This window comes from Eleginops maclovinus, chromosome 3, assembly GCF_036324505.1.
Source record: "Eleginops maclovinus isolate JMC-PN-2008 ecotype Puerto Natales chromosome 3, JC_Emac_rtc_rv5, whole genome shotgun sequence".
NCBI lineage: Eukaryota > Metazoa > Chordata > Actinopteri > Perciformes > Eleginopidae > Eleginops > Eleginops maclovinus.
Window position 1 is genome coordinate 11,544,366 of NC_086351.1, and position 15,200 is coordinate 11,559,565.

General features: G+C 40.3%; 2 protein-coding genes across 2 annotated transcripts; one reads left to right on the forward strand and one right to left on the reverse strand.

The window, feature by feature from the left end:
- The first annotated feature begins 762 nt into the window (after nucleotides 1-762).
- On the forward strand, nucleotides 763-11,542 carry msh5 (mutS homolog 5). Its single transcript, XM_063879603.1, has 25 exons — nucleotides 763-861; nucleotides 1,250-1,373; nucleotides 1,536-1,616; nucleotides 1,879-1,932; nucleotides 2,043-2,164; nucleotides 2,353-2,462; nucleotides 2,796-2,831; nucleotides 3,135-3,217; nucleotides 3,312-3,357; nucleotides 3,794-3,932; nucleotides 4,062-4,124; nucleotides 4,212-4,340; nucleotides 5,075-5,147; nucleotides 5,261-5,370; nucleotides 5,538-5,618; nucleotides 5,718-5,805; nucleotides 5,921-5,988; nucleotides 6,275-6,393; nucleotides 7,022-7,148; nucleotides 8,030-8,179; nucleotides 8,338-8,412; nucleotides 9,693-9,839; nucleotides 10,100-10,237; nucleotides 10,385-10,458; nucleotides 11,203-11,542. The coding sequence occupies exons 1-25, from the start codon at nucleotides 763-765 to the stop codon at nucleotides 11,321-11,323; spliced, it is 2,457 nt and encodes an 818-aa protein (XP_063735673.1). The 3' UTR covers nucleotides 11,324-11,542.
- Nucleotides 11,304-14,776, reverse strand: LOC134861970 (sperm acrosome membrane-associated protein 4-like). Its single transcript, XM_063879604.1, has 3 exons — nucleotides 14,576-14,776; nucleotides 12,672-12,836; nucleotides 11,304-11,973 (listed from the first exon to the last, which is right to left on the reverse strand). The coding sequence occupies exons 1-3, from the start codon at nucleotides 14,628-14,630 to the stop codon at nucleotides 11,744-11,746; spliced, it is 450 nt and encodes a 149-aa protein (XP_063735674.1). The 5' UTR covers nucleotides 14,631-14,776; the 3' UTR covers nucleotides 11,304-11,743.
- Between the last annotated feature and the right edge of the window lie 424 nt (nucleotides 14,777-15,200).

Sequence of the window (15,200 nt, forward strand, 5' to 3'; positions counted from 1 at the left end):
TAGCTAACTGATTCAGAGTCTGTATTTAAGGTAGTTAACTTTAAAGTAGCTCGCCTAGCTAACTACACTTTGTTTTGCTAAGTAATTAGACAGCTAGCTAACTAACGAGCTAATGTTTTTATTTCTAAGCATTACATTTAAACATTGTGTTGGTTTGGTGGTTGAAAGTGCTTATACTTTATTAACTTCATTCCCATTTACTACTACTTAATACTTTCTCCACCACAACTCAGATGGAAATATTGTGCCTATTACTCTACTACATTCATTTGACGCTTACTAGTTATCTTGCAGTTTCTTTTCAACAATACAAAAACATTATTATTGTTATAATTATTATTCATAACAAATATATTATTTGATCAATTAGGTTTTATTCGCACAAATTGGAAAATTCACAGCACTAAGTACTTAAATAAATGTATACATTACTCAATATGAGCTCCAACTTTACCAGCTGCATCATTAAAGCAACGAAGACATTCAGGTATTAATAATTATAATTTAATAATATATTCAATATTTTAAATAGATGTATAAGTATAAACCGATGATTGTACTTTTTTGCTATGATGTAAGCAACATTTTCAGTTAAAGACTTTTAATTTGAACAACTTAGGCCTACTGTTATATCTTCCTTAAGTAACACTTAAATTAAGTAGCCTACTTCTGGCCCCACTGTTTTTTAGAAAGTCAAACAACTTATTAAAAAAATAAAATGATAACCTTATTTCAACGTGTCATATCTAGAACTAAGTGATAATGGCAGCAATAGGAAGTTTGAGAGGAGGTGGAGGAGGGTTCAATTTTGCTCCACCCGACATAAATGGAGTTGAAGAAGAGGAGGAGGATTCACCTGCAGTAAGTTCAGAAGTCTCTCATAAAAAAAATTATTCTTAAATGCTAAACAACAAGTTACCTCAAGTTTCACTTAATTTTTTATATGAATATAAAGAATATATTAAAACTCTCAAACTTAAAAACACACACAAAAAAATCTGTCCATATTTGCAGTGAACTCTTTAAGGAAGAACTACATTTTTTGATTGATGCATAATTTAATACTATAGTTCTTGTATCCTATTTTTTTTTAAATATTATTTTATTAATTTATTTAAATACACCTTTTTGTCTCCTTGTATCATTTTATTAGGTCTGCGGTTTTTGTATATTTTAATGTTTTTTAATAAATACTTTGAAAGACAATAGTGAATTGGAGCAGATTCACATGTGTTTGTTTGTTTTCCAGATTTTACTGAGTGTTTTAGCCCAGCATGGACAGATAGGCCTCTGCTTCTTTGACAGTAAGGACTCCTCTTTAAACTACATGAGAGACACTCCTGACAACCACGAGCTCCACCTGCTGGCCAGAGGTAAACAAAACACAGCCTGTTACATAATCTCAGTCTCTACCCTACATAAGATTACATTTCTATTTCCTATGTAATTTCATTCACTCAGAGATAACAAGTATGTGTGTGAACTGACACTTGTGCTTGTCTTACTATACTCAACCTCTTTTATTCCCTGTTTAGTCATCCAGGAGGTTAGTCCTCATGTAATAATTACCAGTGCAAAGCAGGAGCGCTGCATGACACGTTTCTTGCAACAACTTGGTGAGTTCAGAGAAACAAACATCTCAGTGTTAGTCATAGTTTTGTTTCGACACAGTGCGAGACGAGTAGTTTCTAGGTCAAGAGAATAAACTAAGATTAGGAAGGCTCCACACTGCAGACAGATAGTGTGATAAGGGAGAAGAGTGATTGTATAACTAGTATACATAGCCCTGAATGGCTTTTACTTAAACCCCTACTTTGTAACATTTCTTTCATAAAACATGCTGTTTTCTTTTTCAAACTATCTTATGTTGTATCCCAGGTTCAAACCCGGACTACAAACCAGAGGTGGTTACGTATCCATATGTTGATTTTGGTAAACAATCTCCCACCTGTTATATTTTTATCAATGTAGGCAGGATCTTTTTAAGTCATTTACATGATTTCCACAATGAACAGATTATGAGTCCATATTGAATGTTGCAGGTCTGGAGGTTGGAAAGCAGAGACTACTTTCTGCCCATCTGCCTTTCCTTCCTGCCTCTACTTCAGAGAGAGACAAAATGTCTTACCTCTCATCTGTTATCTCCTTTGACTCTCCCCTGATGGTGAGCCAGCTTTCTACAAGTCATCCTATTCATTTTGTCCATCGACGTGCAGGAGCTGATCACGAACTGGCCATCATTTGTGTGTGTGTGTGTGTGTGTGTGTGTGTGTGTGTGTGTGTGTGTGTGTGTGTGTGTGTGTGTGTGTGTGTGTGTGTGTGTGTGTGTGTGTGTGTACATCCGTTGTGTAGCTGAGGGCAGTGGGCGCTCTGTTGAAATGTCTGGACAGGAGGAGAGTGGGAGTGGAGCTGGAAGACATCAGTGTTGGAGTTCCTATCCTGCAGTTCAACGCCTACACGCTGTAAGACACATAATAATGTAGCTTTGCTCACAACACACACACACACACACACACACACACACACACACACACACACAGGACTGTGATCACACATTATCTGTAACGAGGACCTTTATACGTTTTGTCAATGAGAAGTGTTTTTCGCTGCTCTGCTTTAAGCCTCACAGGATTGAGTTGATTCGTGGCATGCATTTGTGTCACTGCGTTTTATATTGCATGTACATTTACATTAAAGGTTCTCTTTACCCTCTACAGCTAGACCAAACGCGTCTTGTGCAATGCAGAACTTTTCATTAATAAAAAACAATACTTTGTTGTTTCTTCCAAATATAGCAAAGGGGTTGTTTGCATTGACCGAGACACCTACAGGTAAAGTGCTCTCTATTACCTAGATGATCTTTATTGAATATACAGTATGTCCCTGAAAGCTGACGCTGATCTTCTAAATATTCCATAAATTGTTTGTTGTTCAACATCTCAAACCTGCTGTGCAGCTGTTTGGTACATGTGTGTCTAGTCTAGTGTGTTTACTGTAGCTGTCTTTGTTACTATTTTCTGGGAAAAAAGCTATTAAATATGATCAAATCTTGGATCTTTTATCAGATGAAGTAGGGAAAACATAAAAGAGACAAGGGGGTTGAGAAATCACCAGACACTTTGTATTTGCTACAGTGTACTGCAGATCTTCAAATCAGAGCTTCACCCTTCGGTGTACAAGCTGCATTCAGGTGAAAAGGAAGGACTCAGTCTCTATGGTGCGTCACCTCAATGGTACCTATTCAAGTAAAGACATTAATGATCTGTCTGATGGTGTTCACATGAACTTCTCTGCTTCATTGTGTGTTGCAGGGATTCTGAACCGCTGCAGGTGCAAATTTGGCTCCAAACTGCTACGGTGGGAAACACAACACACAACAGAAAAAATAGAAGGGGCCTTTATTTTCATTTCCTTCATTAGTTATTCAGTATGAATTGAAACTCAACTTTACCCAACTATGTTGTATGACAGTGATGCCAGCGGTATGGGAAATGTCTGTCAGATAACTCTTGTAATGACGCAGGTCAGGGATTTCACAGTGTCAGTACTACTGCTTGTATCTATGGCCACAAGATAAATGATCCAGCTTCACATGCTGTGATTATTGTGGCAATATACATTTATATCATTCTGGCCCTTTTTTTTTTTACACACATCCATAGGCATTATTTTTCTATTCACCGATCTGTGTTTTTGTGGGTGTTTTAACAGAGAAATACTATTAAGTTTGCTCATGCGTACTTCTGATTTATAATTGTTACACAAGTGTAAGGCTTGTCCTCTTCTCTCTCAGCCAGTGGTTTCTGCGGCCAACACAGGACCTGGCTGTGTTAAACAGGAGACAGGAAGTGATTAGTTTCTTCACGTCACCTCGGAACTCGGACACCCTGAACACCCTTCAGTCTTCGCTACGCAACATCAGAAACATACCAGTAACCACACTCATCAATTTCCTCCTTTTTTCCCCCGTATCTGTAACCATTTCTCTTTTAAAAAGCTGTGTCACCACCTAAAAAATTGTGTCTGCCTTAACCCAGTCTGTGTGTGTGCTTGTGTGTTAGACTCTCCTGCGCAGGATGTCTCTTTCTCACACCAAAGTGACCGACTGGCAGAGTCTCTACAAGGTTGGAGCTGCAGTTTTAACATACGCACCTCATCTATCATGACAGGCGTTGTTGAATGTGTGCAAAATGTTGTGTTGTGTTTGTCAGACTGTGTACAACGCAGTGTGTATCAGGGACACGGTGCGACACCTGCCTCAGTCCATTCATCTTTTTCGGGACATCAGTGAAGGGTTGTCTGACGACCTCCACCATATTGCCTCCCTCATCAGCCGAGTTGTGAGAGACACACATAAATACATATCATACACATTCTTTTGCATAGAGCCACTGTCAAATGTTTATAGAGAGGTAGCTGGGGTGATAAATAATTAGAAAATAAATCAGAATTTACAAGAATAAAGTTGAAAAATTCATAGAAAAAAGTTGGAAGAGTAGTGTTTCCTTTTTGGACTTTTCTGTAACCTATTCAGAAGTAAAACAGACATATTCGAATGAGGAAAGATATCCGCCTCTTCCATATTACTCCACCTCCTCAGTGATGTGGCACATCCTGTGTACAGGTGGAATATGTGGTGTAAGTTACCCAACCTTGCAAAGGGAAGAAATGCGGTTCCATAAAAGAAAAAACTCGGGATTTTTAACTTTTATCTCAGAGAATTTCCGAGTTTTCCTTCTCGTAAATTTAACTCATACGTTCGAATGTTTTTTAATCAGTATATTAAACCCAGGCTCCGCATTTGTTTTTACCTACAACTGCCCAAATACACCTCACGTCATACTGTATTAATGAGTTTGACTGCATCTTTTTTTTAAATTATATATATTTATTTAATTTAAAAGGAGCATGATACCAATATGTACCCCCTTTTTTTCCCACTTATCCCAAACACAGAACACATTCTCCACACATGTAATAAAATAATAAAAATATAATAATTATTATAATAATAATAAATAAGTAAATAAATAAATAATATAAAATGACTGCATCTTTGATATGAATCCTGTAGGTGGATTTTGAAACCAGCTTAGCTGAGAACCGCTTCACTATCAAACCAGACGTGGACCCAGCGATTGATGAGAGTAAGTACCTCCATCATATAGTATATTTTTTTAAGCTGATGCAAAAATCTACGTGTTATTAGGCTTGTCGATAATTTGATATGCTTTATTGGTTTTTCATTTCTTTCTGTCAGAGAAGAGGAGGATGATGGGATTGTCCGACTTCCTGACAGATGTGGCCAGAAGAGAGTTGGAACACCTGGACGCTCGCATTCCCTCCTGCTGCGTCATCTACATCCCTCTGGTCTCTGTGCTTTACACACTCACAGCTACTGGTGGATCTTTCAAACAACAACATTTTATTTGGGTTGAGCCCACGTGTTCTTTATTATTTATGGGACTCATAATTTCGGATACGGTGGAAACTGAGTCTTAGTTGCACCTCATATCATTCTTAAATTATCCTCACAGATTGGATTCCTGCTGTCTGTCCCTCGCCTGCCCAGCATGGTGGAGAAGGAGGATTTTGAGATAGAGGGGCTTGATTTTATGGTTTGTGTAGGATTTTGTCAACATTGTGTTTGTTTGTATTCTTTAAAAAAAAAAAATGCTCATGTTCTTTAATACCTTCACCTCGTGTGTATGGAGTAGTTCCTGTCAGAGGACCGTCTGCACTACCGCAGTCAGAGAACCAAGGAGCTAGACGACCTCCTAGGAGACTTGCACTGTGACATTAGAGGTCTTTAACTTTCTTACAAACAGAAAACCTTCTTCTGAATATTGTGTACCTGGGTTTGTTCTGAATTACTAAAACCACTGAGGGATTTCCTGGTCGTGTTCTTCCTATTTCTCAGACATGGAGACGGCCGTAATGACGCAGTTGCAGAACGCAGTCCTCGAGAGGAGCGCCTCCCTTTACAAGGTTAGTGTGCATCACTGCTCACCCTGGCCCCATTACAGCTATTGCATGCTGTAATCGCACATTTTATTGTAATTTGTTTGAAGGGGGACTCAGCATTACGTTCGGGTGATGAAAATGTGTCATTAGAATATTGTAGCTCTGGTTTAAGTGTTCTCGCTCTTGCAACTCGGCAATTAAACTAATGTTGGAGAGGTAATTAGTTTTTTTAAGATGAAGACTTTCAGAGTCATTAAGTTTTATTGAAGTGATCATTTAACTACCAGTGTGTGATGTGTGTGTGATGCAGGTTCTGGATCTCACTGCTGAGCTGGACTGTCTGATGGCCTTGAGCAGCGCCTCCCAGGAGTACGGCTACACCTCCCCCAAACTATCCAGCCACAGGAAGATGTCCATCACACAGGGCAGGTTGGCATTCATACACTGATGGAAACTATTATTAATGAACTTTAGTTTAATGTAATAATAATACATACGCTTTACATCAGAACAGAATATGGAAATCAACAAAAGTGCGGGGTAAAATGGGGGGGGGGGGGGGATTGAAAGCTATAGTGAATTTTGAAGGATTCAAGAGTGTTGGCTCTGTAACTGGGAAGGGAGTTCCAGAACTTTAAAAAAAAACTTCCATTAACAATCATGTCGATGTAAGCTAAAATACCAATACTTTGATTAATAATCACATACATGTTACACACACACACACACACACACACCACAGCAGAATACCTGATGTTTACGGTCCCCGGGCACAGACGTTTGTAGGTTATTAGCGTCTCTTTGTGTGTATTGTGCATCTTTTTATTGCTGTTGTGGATCCTTTGCCTTCTCCGTGGTTGTTTTATGTCTCCTCGTAGATGTTTGATTTACTTTCCAACTATAAATAATAATTCAAACTTTGGTTCCAGCTGGCCATTGGCTCCTCTGGCCTTTGGCTCTGTGCCCAGTAGGCCAATTCAATAATCCATCTGCGGTTGTATTCAGTATGAGAATGTAGTACAGGACTCATGAGTGTCTGTGTTTTGATGTCTTATAGACACCCGCTGTTAGAGCTGTGCTCCCCTGTGTTTGTGGCCAACTCCTTCCAGAGCTCAGAGACACAGAGCAGAGTGAAGATCATCACAGGCCCAAACTCATCGGGCAAGAGCATCTACCTCAAACAGGTGGGTCAATCCTGCACACGTATGCTACCAAAGTTTATCAATGACTGTGTTTTTATCCTACTTAAATTTGTATCAGATCAAAATGCTTTAAAGTGGAAACCACAAGTATATTTATTCATCATGACCGCCAGCAGGCAAACCAATATTCTTTGCTTTTCTTTTGCTCCAGCCAGTGCTTAGCTGTGTTCAGGCTTGTGCTTACTGCGAACACAGAGCCCAGTGAAACTATATAAGTGAGATACAATACGGATAAAAAAAAGTCTGCATAATCTGCTTTTCAAATCTGTTTATTCGGCACCAGTGCTTTCCCCTCCAGCAGTCTGCTGTCAGGATGGCATGCAGATTTATATACTCCCTTTCCAAAGTATCTGACTTTATTAATTATGGGTATCAGAAGAAGCCTTGAAGCTGTAACTTGCAACTTAATGGTAAAACACATTCAGAGTGCGGTAATTAAGGGTGACGATAGGGTTCCCTAATGAGAATGTCTTCGTTTTACCCTCAGGGGGAGATTTGACATCCAGGCTGCTATTAAAATCCCAGCTGGGACTTAGTGCTGGGTGTAAGGAGAAAATCAAACATCACAATATGACTTAGAAAACATTTTGATATAGATATTACGAGGGTATTGTTGGTTTGTCTAGTGTCGCTTTCCCAACACATGTATAAGTTCAAAACTGTACAATTATTTGCTGTAGTGCAGCATTTAAACCAGGAGATGGCAATTATGAATTATTAGGGTATCCACAGTTTTATATCTAGTCACATGTCTTTTTGTCAAAATATGATGTCTGCATATTGCCCAGCCCTCTCCCATTGGCCATGTTCACACAGCATCACTTATCATCCAACCCTGACCTGCTCTGATTTGACTTTGTCAGGTTGGTCTTATTGTGTTCATGGCTCTGATTGGCTCAGACGTGCCCGCGAGGGAGGCGGAGGTCGGTCTGGTGGATGGGATCTTTACCCGCATGCAGAGCAGAGAGTCTGTGTCCGTTGGCCTCAGCACCTTCATGATAGACCTTAACCAGGTACCTCGCACACTTTTTATGCACATAAGTAGCTGTGTGTGTGTGTGGGAATAAAAGTTATGAACTTCCCGGTGTCCTCCCACTCCTCTCCAACTCTCCACCTGCCATAACACACACATTCTCACACAATAAAACTCAGCTTTGTCTCTATTCTCCAGATGGCCCAAGCAATCAACAGCGGTACTGGCAACTCATTAGTTCTCATCGATGAGTTTGGAAAAGGAACTAACACAGTAAGGAAAACCGGTTCCGGCCCTTTGTGAATTAAACACATATGTCTACACATAACAAGGACACAGCGCGGTGAATGTGATGCGCCTGAAACCAATTCCAGCCGGTATTATCTCATTTAGCCCAAACGCACAACAGACCTTCGGTTCAGCCCAACATGTGCCACCCATCAGCAGCAGCAGTTGTTCAGACCTGCCGACAGAGTGGTGTGAGTGTCGCCGCCTGCAGGCAAGAGCAGAAATAATGACTGCAAAGACTGCCGACTTTCATTTAGTTTCAAATACGTTTCTTGATATTTGATATTTCAGAATAAGCAACTGGTGTACATTTCCTGCTGGGTACTAAGGAAACATACAGAGGGTCACTGTCAGCAAGATATACACCAGGGTTTTTTTCAAATAAGAAATACAGGTGTAGGTTGCAGAGGACAGAAGAAAACAAAGAAAAATGATGTACTAATAACAATATGGGGGGAATAAGTTCCATCCTAGCACTGTTTATTATATATTAATGACCACAAATTGGCTATAATCAATACTTTTTCATCTATTTTTAGCTGGATCTTTATGAAGCAACTTTAAAAAGAAAGGAAAGGATTCTCTAAAAGCTAACATACTGTGTTTTTACAGCAAAAAGATGCACTATAATTACTTTATATCTGAGTATTCCTAGTAATATCTGCTGGTAATAAAACAACAGGCCAAAGAAAGAAGAAGTGTACTACTGTAAGTGTTACATTCTTACCTGCAGGTGGTGTATGTGTCACATTTAAGCAGCTTTTGCTTTCTTTTCTGCTTCTTTAGGTGTTGCATGTCACACCTGTCTGACCTCACCTTTTATTTTAGTGTTCCTCCTCTAATCTTTCAGATATAAATGCAGAATCCCCCCTGTCAAAAGTCTGCAGATCTAAACTGCTGCTGCTGTTGATCTGTCCCAATGTGTGGAGAGTGTGCAACCTATTTGTTCAATTAAGTTTGATAATTAGAATTAGTAATAGACTGCAGTAACTCACACAGAGATCACGTTACAAACAACCAGCTATGTTCACATTTATTTTTGTTATACTACAAAGAAAGTGTACACCTAGTGGCTGGACCTCTTCCCTGTATGTGCAATAGACTTTAATTGGTTTATTTGTGTCACCAACGTAATCTCAGGCTGTCAAGGTTTTATGCAAAGAGCTTACTGTCCCTTGATAAGACTACAAAGTTACCTAGTTAATGACCTATAGGAGCTTAATGGTTCTCACAAACACAGCCAAATGGAAAATGTTCCCCTTCAGGTGGATGGACTGTCCTTGCTGGCTGCATCGATCTCTCATTGGCTGAGGAAACCTCAGGGGGAAGTTCCTCATGTCCTGTTGGCTACTAACTTCCACAGTTTGCTGCAGCTGGGCCTGCTTCCCTCCTCTGGCCTGCTCTCCCTTCTGGTACTGAGGAACACGATGTGGCATGAAGCGTCTGGTTGATGTTCAATAGATTCTCATGGCGATAAACTAATGTGCTGCATACAACTGTTGACAACTTCCACATGAGCTACCAGCTAACGACCAGCTAACAACCAGCTAACGATACTCCAGTTCAGATTATTTTAATTTCATTTAAATCTACCTGTGTTTGTGTGTGTGGTTGTGTATTAACGTGTGTGTGTGTGTGTGTGTGTGTGTGTGTGTGTGTGTGTGTGTGTTAGACTCTAGAGACAGCAGTGGACGGGGATGAGTTGGTATTTCTGTACCAACTCAAGGAGGGAATCTGCCAGTCCAGCTATGCTGCCAACATCGCTAAACTGGCAGGCCTGCCAGCCAGTCTCGTGCAGAGAGGGGTGGAGGTACACAAACAAACATAAATACAAGTACATGGATACACAGCAACCTGCTCACATACACTGATTTCTTGTGTGTGTGTGTGTGTGTGTGTGTGTGTGTGTGTGTGTGTGTGTGTGTGTGTGTGTGTGTGTGTGTGTGTGTATTGCCAGGTTTCTGAACTGTACAGGACAGGAAGAGTCATCAAACGCATTGACAAAGCATCATCTGATGAGCAGGCTAGCAGGTTTGTTAGAGAAGTTCCCCACATATACTTCCCCGTGATATAAATCGGTGTGGATTGTTTAGGTGAGAGACGCTGTAAAGATGTCTGCCTACTCATGAATATGCTGGAGTTAGATGGCACTCTAATAAGCCCAAAGCGCCAAAAAATGCAAATAAAACCTAAACGTCAAGTTCACATCGCGCTTTAAGCACCTCAGGCCAAGTGTGATCTATCTTAAGGATATTCCATAGAAGAAGGACAGTTTACGGCCGATGTTAAATGGACTGCTTTTATAACGCGCTTTGCCGGTCTTTAAGGATCCTCAAAGCTTTTTGCATAAACAAGGCAGCAGTCACCCATTCACACAGAGGCAAGTTAAACCAACAATCACACACACACACACACACACACCGTTTGCCAAGCCATCATAGCAAATAAGGGTAACAAAGTATTTTGTCTAAGGATACATCGACATGTTGACCTGCAGGAGCTGGGATCGAACCCCCAACCTCCCGATTGTTAGACGACCACAATACCTCACATTGGCCGATATCTCTAACCGTTTCCAACTCATGGCAAGAAAAAGGAATGAGAGGAGGAGGGCAAGAGGAAAGGCATTTAATTATGATTTTGGGGCGAAATGTCCCTTTAAACTCCAGCCACACAGAATGACAAAGTTACCTTAGTAGAGCAGTGCAAGTGAAACATATTTTTGTGTGTGTGTGTGTGTGTGTGTGTGTGTGTGTGTGTGTGTGTGATGGACAGGTGCAGGACTGTGGTGGAGGCGTTCCTGAGCCTGGACCTGGAGGACAGAGATTTGGACCTTCAGCGCTTCATGAAGGAGGAGCTGCTGCCCTCTGCTGGGGAGCTGCTGAACCGCAGCTGAGCGGCTCTGCTGCAGCACGTTCCTACAGCTCTGGTCAGTTTGTTTTGCTCACCCTCTAATGTTTCCAGCTGTAGAGGGTAGGGTTTTACTGACGCTCCGCTTGTATCTAAATACATGAAAAGACTTTATGAAAGTATGATTGAAACATTTATTGTGTGTTGCAAAGGTTAAAGCTGCAGCAAATGTGTCAGTGGAAATGCCCTGATGCAAACAGATGTTCTCTCGGGTTTGTTCATTAATATTAATTAAGTTAATATGTTAATGTTAATAATTGTATTTAAAGTTACATTTTTTTATTCAGTAAAAAAAGTTCTGTCAAAGCATTTTTCATCTTTCATACGGTTCAGTCCATTCAGCATCTCTTCCCCGTCGCTCTCTCTCTCTTTTGTGTTTACAACATAAACAAACGCAGGTTGTTTATTATTGTGCTGTCGTTGAGGCTTCAGTGAGGTGTCTGGTCGTCAGGACAGCCACAGTGAGGTACAAAAGTGTGACGTTAGGAAGTTTGTGTGCCCAGTTGCACAGGGGGGTGCTGCAGCAGTGTTTGGTCATCACAAAGATGGTGCTGTTAGGGAAGAACTCCACCGTGTTCTCCACATTGCACTGCTCTGCCTTCACACAGCCCAGAGTCTTAACGTCCAAACTATCAGCTGTGAAGACAAGAGGAGGCTGTTCAGTCTAACATCTGAAGTGCATTAAAGTCAGGTACATTTCACGGTTCCCACGCATCCTTAAAAGTAAAAAGGAAAGAATCAAGGTCTCTATGTTTTTCAAAATAGAAACAAAAGTGTCAAGGTGAGAGCAGCCTCGATATCACCTTCTGGCCAAGGCTGCTCTCACCAAACAGTGGAAGCATCTCCAGATGTATTTCATGAAACAGAAAGGGCTGAAATGATGATACGTATTTTGTGAAAGAACAGAAACTGAAGTTCTTTTGATCAAAAACAGCCACCTGCCTTGAGAAAGTGAAGCAGTAATTTAACTTTGACTTAAATTTCAAACACAACAGAAGATGAAGTCGAGATCAACTCAATAAACAGCTTAAACATAACATCTGGGAGCATCTGATTGGTCGATATCAGTGCTTTAACTGGAGTATGACGATACAAGATAAGGGTGCTTCAGCCCGTTAAGAAAAATCCTTAAATTTAGACAAAAGAATCCAGGAGTCAGTCCGAGAAGTGATTCATAATTTGAGAACTTTGGGTCCTTGAATTGAGTCTAGAAATTCCTTGAAAAGCCATTTAATTTAATGTTGATTAAGGTATATACTGTAAGTAGCCCCTATTAGTTATAATGTTTACATAAATGAATAAACTGAGAAGAAATACAATCATAACCAACACACCTGCCTTCCCTCTGCCCGTGTAGCAGCGCTCCCCGGCGTTGCATTTAGTTTTGGTGGTATAGCAGGCGTCCCAGAAGCCCAGGTCGCAACGGAAACACTCGAGAGGAACCTCCCCTTCCTCAAATCCCGCCGACTCAGAGAGCTGCACCTCTGCCTTCTCCTCGCCTGAGCCACAGCATCACCACAGAAACAGGACAGTTTGATACAGTGAAGATTTACTGGCAGGGATTGTGGCAGAACATGTTGCCAAAAGAGAAAACGTCTAACAATAAGATAATTGAAACAAATTGGCAAGATCATTATACAAATGATGTTTAATTGTATTTTCCCTCAACTTTATTTAACTGTTAGGTCCCTTTGAGATTGGAAACTTCTATTCCAAGCAAGGCCAAAGTGGTAAGACTGCAGTAAAAAAAAGACAGACCAGCGAGGAACAGATGATATACAGTACGCTTATTAACAGTTGGATGAAAAGCTTTGAATTATTCAGATTTGGAGGCATTTATGTAATGTGTTGTTGGACACATTCATTATTCAGGGGGTGCTGAATGTGTGAAAGTGTTGGAGCGCTGTTGAAGGACATCAAGCCAAACTGATGAGCTGCATTCTGCCGAGCTTTTGAGCATCTCAGAAACATTTTTGTTTATGCTGCAGCAGTCTGGAATTAGTTTCTCTGAGTGGATGACTTGTGTTATCCAGAGAGCGCTCCAAGTTTTAGGGCAGCATAATGTTTTTATTAACCAGACAGATACTGGAATTAATAGAAAAAGTTGGCAGTAGGGTGTAGTGCAGGAGTGGGACTCAGCCCGAGTTTTTCTGAAAACACTGTACTGCACAATCCTTAATATAACGGTCACACATTTGAAATGCAAAGACAGATTTCTGACAAAGCATAAAAAGTGTTTTATCTGTCTTTTAAATGTGGCGGGAAATCCCTTCTTAAGATTTGACTTTAAGCTCATACTAGAAACCCATTATATATCCATATAACCGTAAGTTCAGCATATTTTGAATCATCCAAGTGATTATCCAGGTAACTGTGGTTGTTACAGCATCCTGAGATTTAGCGTTGGAGTGTATTGTCCGGAGCTCCAGTTGCCAAATGACTAATCTCCCATGGGCCAGCACATGAGTTTTAGTGACTTGCAATCCTTATCCGCTCTCATCTCATTAGCTAGTGCAAGCTCAGGTAAACGAACGGGCAAAAGAAGTGAGCGGCTTTTAATCGCGAAGAGAGTTGAAGTCACTAAATCTGAACTGACAGTTTATTTGGTATTGCTAATCGGTGCAGTCTTTTACAACCGTCCTGAAATAAATCCTCCCTCGGGATACCGTGGCACGCTCAGTTGTTGTTGAGGAATCGTGTTGATCATGAACTGATGACCGGAAAACACTTTTATGCCATTATTATTATAATCTTCCTAACCTTCATGAAATTAGGATTTATAGAGGAGCTGCAGCTCTCCTTCAATCATTGGTGAGACAGGTCACAAATAGACTTTACTCCGAATACTTTTCATAATGAATTCATCTTTTGAGTCATTTTCCATGCACAAATATAATGATTCACACTTCTCAGAGCTTTGCTGCTTTTCATTGGCCCACATTATAGTTGATAGAATCCTTTAGAAAGTATGAAAATTAATTTAAATGAAATAACTATTAATAGCCCTGATTTATTGTTGCATTAGATAAGAGATTAGGTAAAACAGCCCTTGTTGTTATCTCACAAATAAACAAGGGCTTTTAACTTGTCATTTGTATTTATGAAGTAGTTATTTCATAATAAGTACCACCAATAAACTGTTGAACAACACAAATACTATTTTCATTTTCAGGAGTTTCTTAAAACTTGAAAACGTTTGGGCCCACCTACAACAAACCGAGCCCCTACACCGTCTTACCTTCAACAGGTGCTAACATCATTATGGCAAAAACACAGAGTAATAGTCCTTTCATTTTGCGAGGGATACTTCCTCCATCGAGTGCAGCAGGAGGACTGTCGAGGGGAAGGGCCGGACACAGGAGATTAGATCAGGAATAAACCTGCGATTTGTTCCGGACGGATCACAGCTGCTGCGAGGGCGAAGAAGATAAAACAACAGGCGCTTTAGGAGGAATAGCTGTAAATGTTCAAAAAGTTGGGATGTGGAGTTTGGCCACCAGAGAGGTTTTATGTCTCCTTAAATTTTTGGTAACTCATCCCTCAGTTTTTACGAAAGACTGAGTGCCAGATGTGGACAAAGGCTAAAAACTCCTCCTGAGTGGTGGAAAATATTTCTTCATCCAGCTGATCACTGTCGACAAACACACTGCAGTCACTTTTCAGACTAGTGAAAGAAATGTTTGGATTTCTCCTAAGATTTAAACAATCATTTGAAAAAGAAATGTTATCAACTGGGAAATGTTTATTGTGCGATCTATTAGTTCTGTTTTTGACCTCTCCACCTTGAGTGCCTCCCTTTAATAATCCAATCTAACCCTATTTTAAAAAAACCTTAAACTGGCTTCTTCTTTGCTCACACCTTT

Bases quoted from the DNA above. Each gene is read 5' to 3' on its own strand.
- msh5 (XM_063879603.1), top strand. From the start codon at position 763: ATGGCAGCAATAGGAAGTTTGAGAGGAGGTGGAGGAGGGTTCAATTTT. The intron at 3,358-3,793 runs GTGGGAAACACA...CTTCTCTCTCAG, and splicing joins TTTGGCTCCAAACTGCTACG to CCAGTGGTTTCTGCGGCCAA. The intron at 5,148-5,260 runs GTAAGTACCTCC...TCTTTCTGTCAG, and splicing joins GGACCCAGCGATTGATGAGA to AGAAGAGGAGGATGATGGGA.
- LOC134861970 (XM_063879604.1), bottom strand. From the start codon at position 14,630: ATGAAAGGACTATTACTCTGTGTTTTTGCCATAATGATGTTAGCACCT. The intron at 12,837-14,575 runs GTAAGACGGTGT...GCTGTGGCTCAG, and splicing joins GATGTTAGCACCTGTTGAAG to GCGAGGAGAAGGCAGAGGTG. The intron at 11,974-12,671 runs GTGTGTTGGTTA...TTGTCTTCACAG, and splicing joins CACGGGCAGAGGGAAGGCAG to CTGATAGTTTGGACGTTAAG.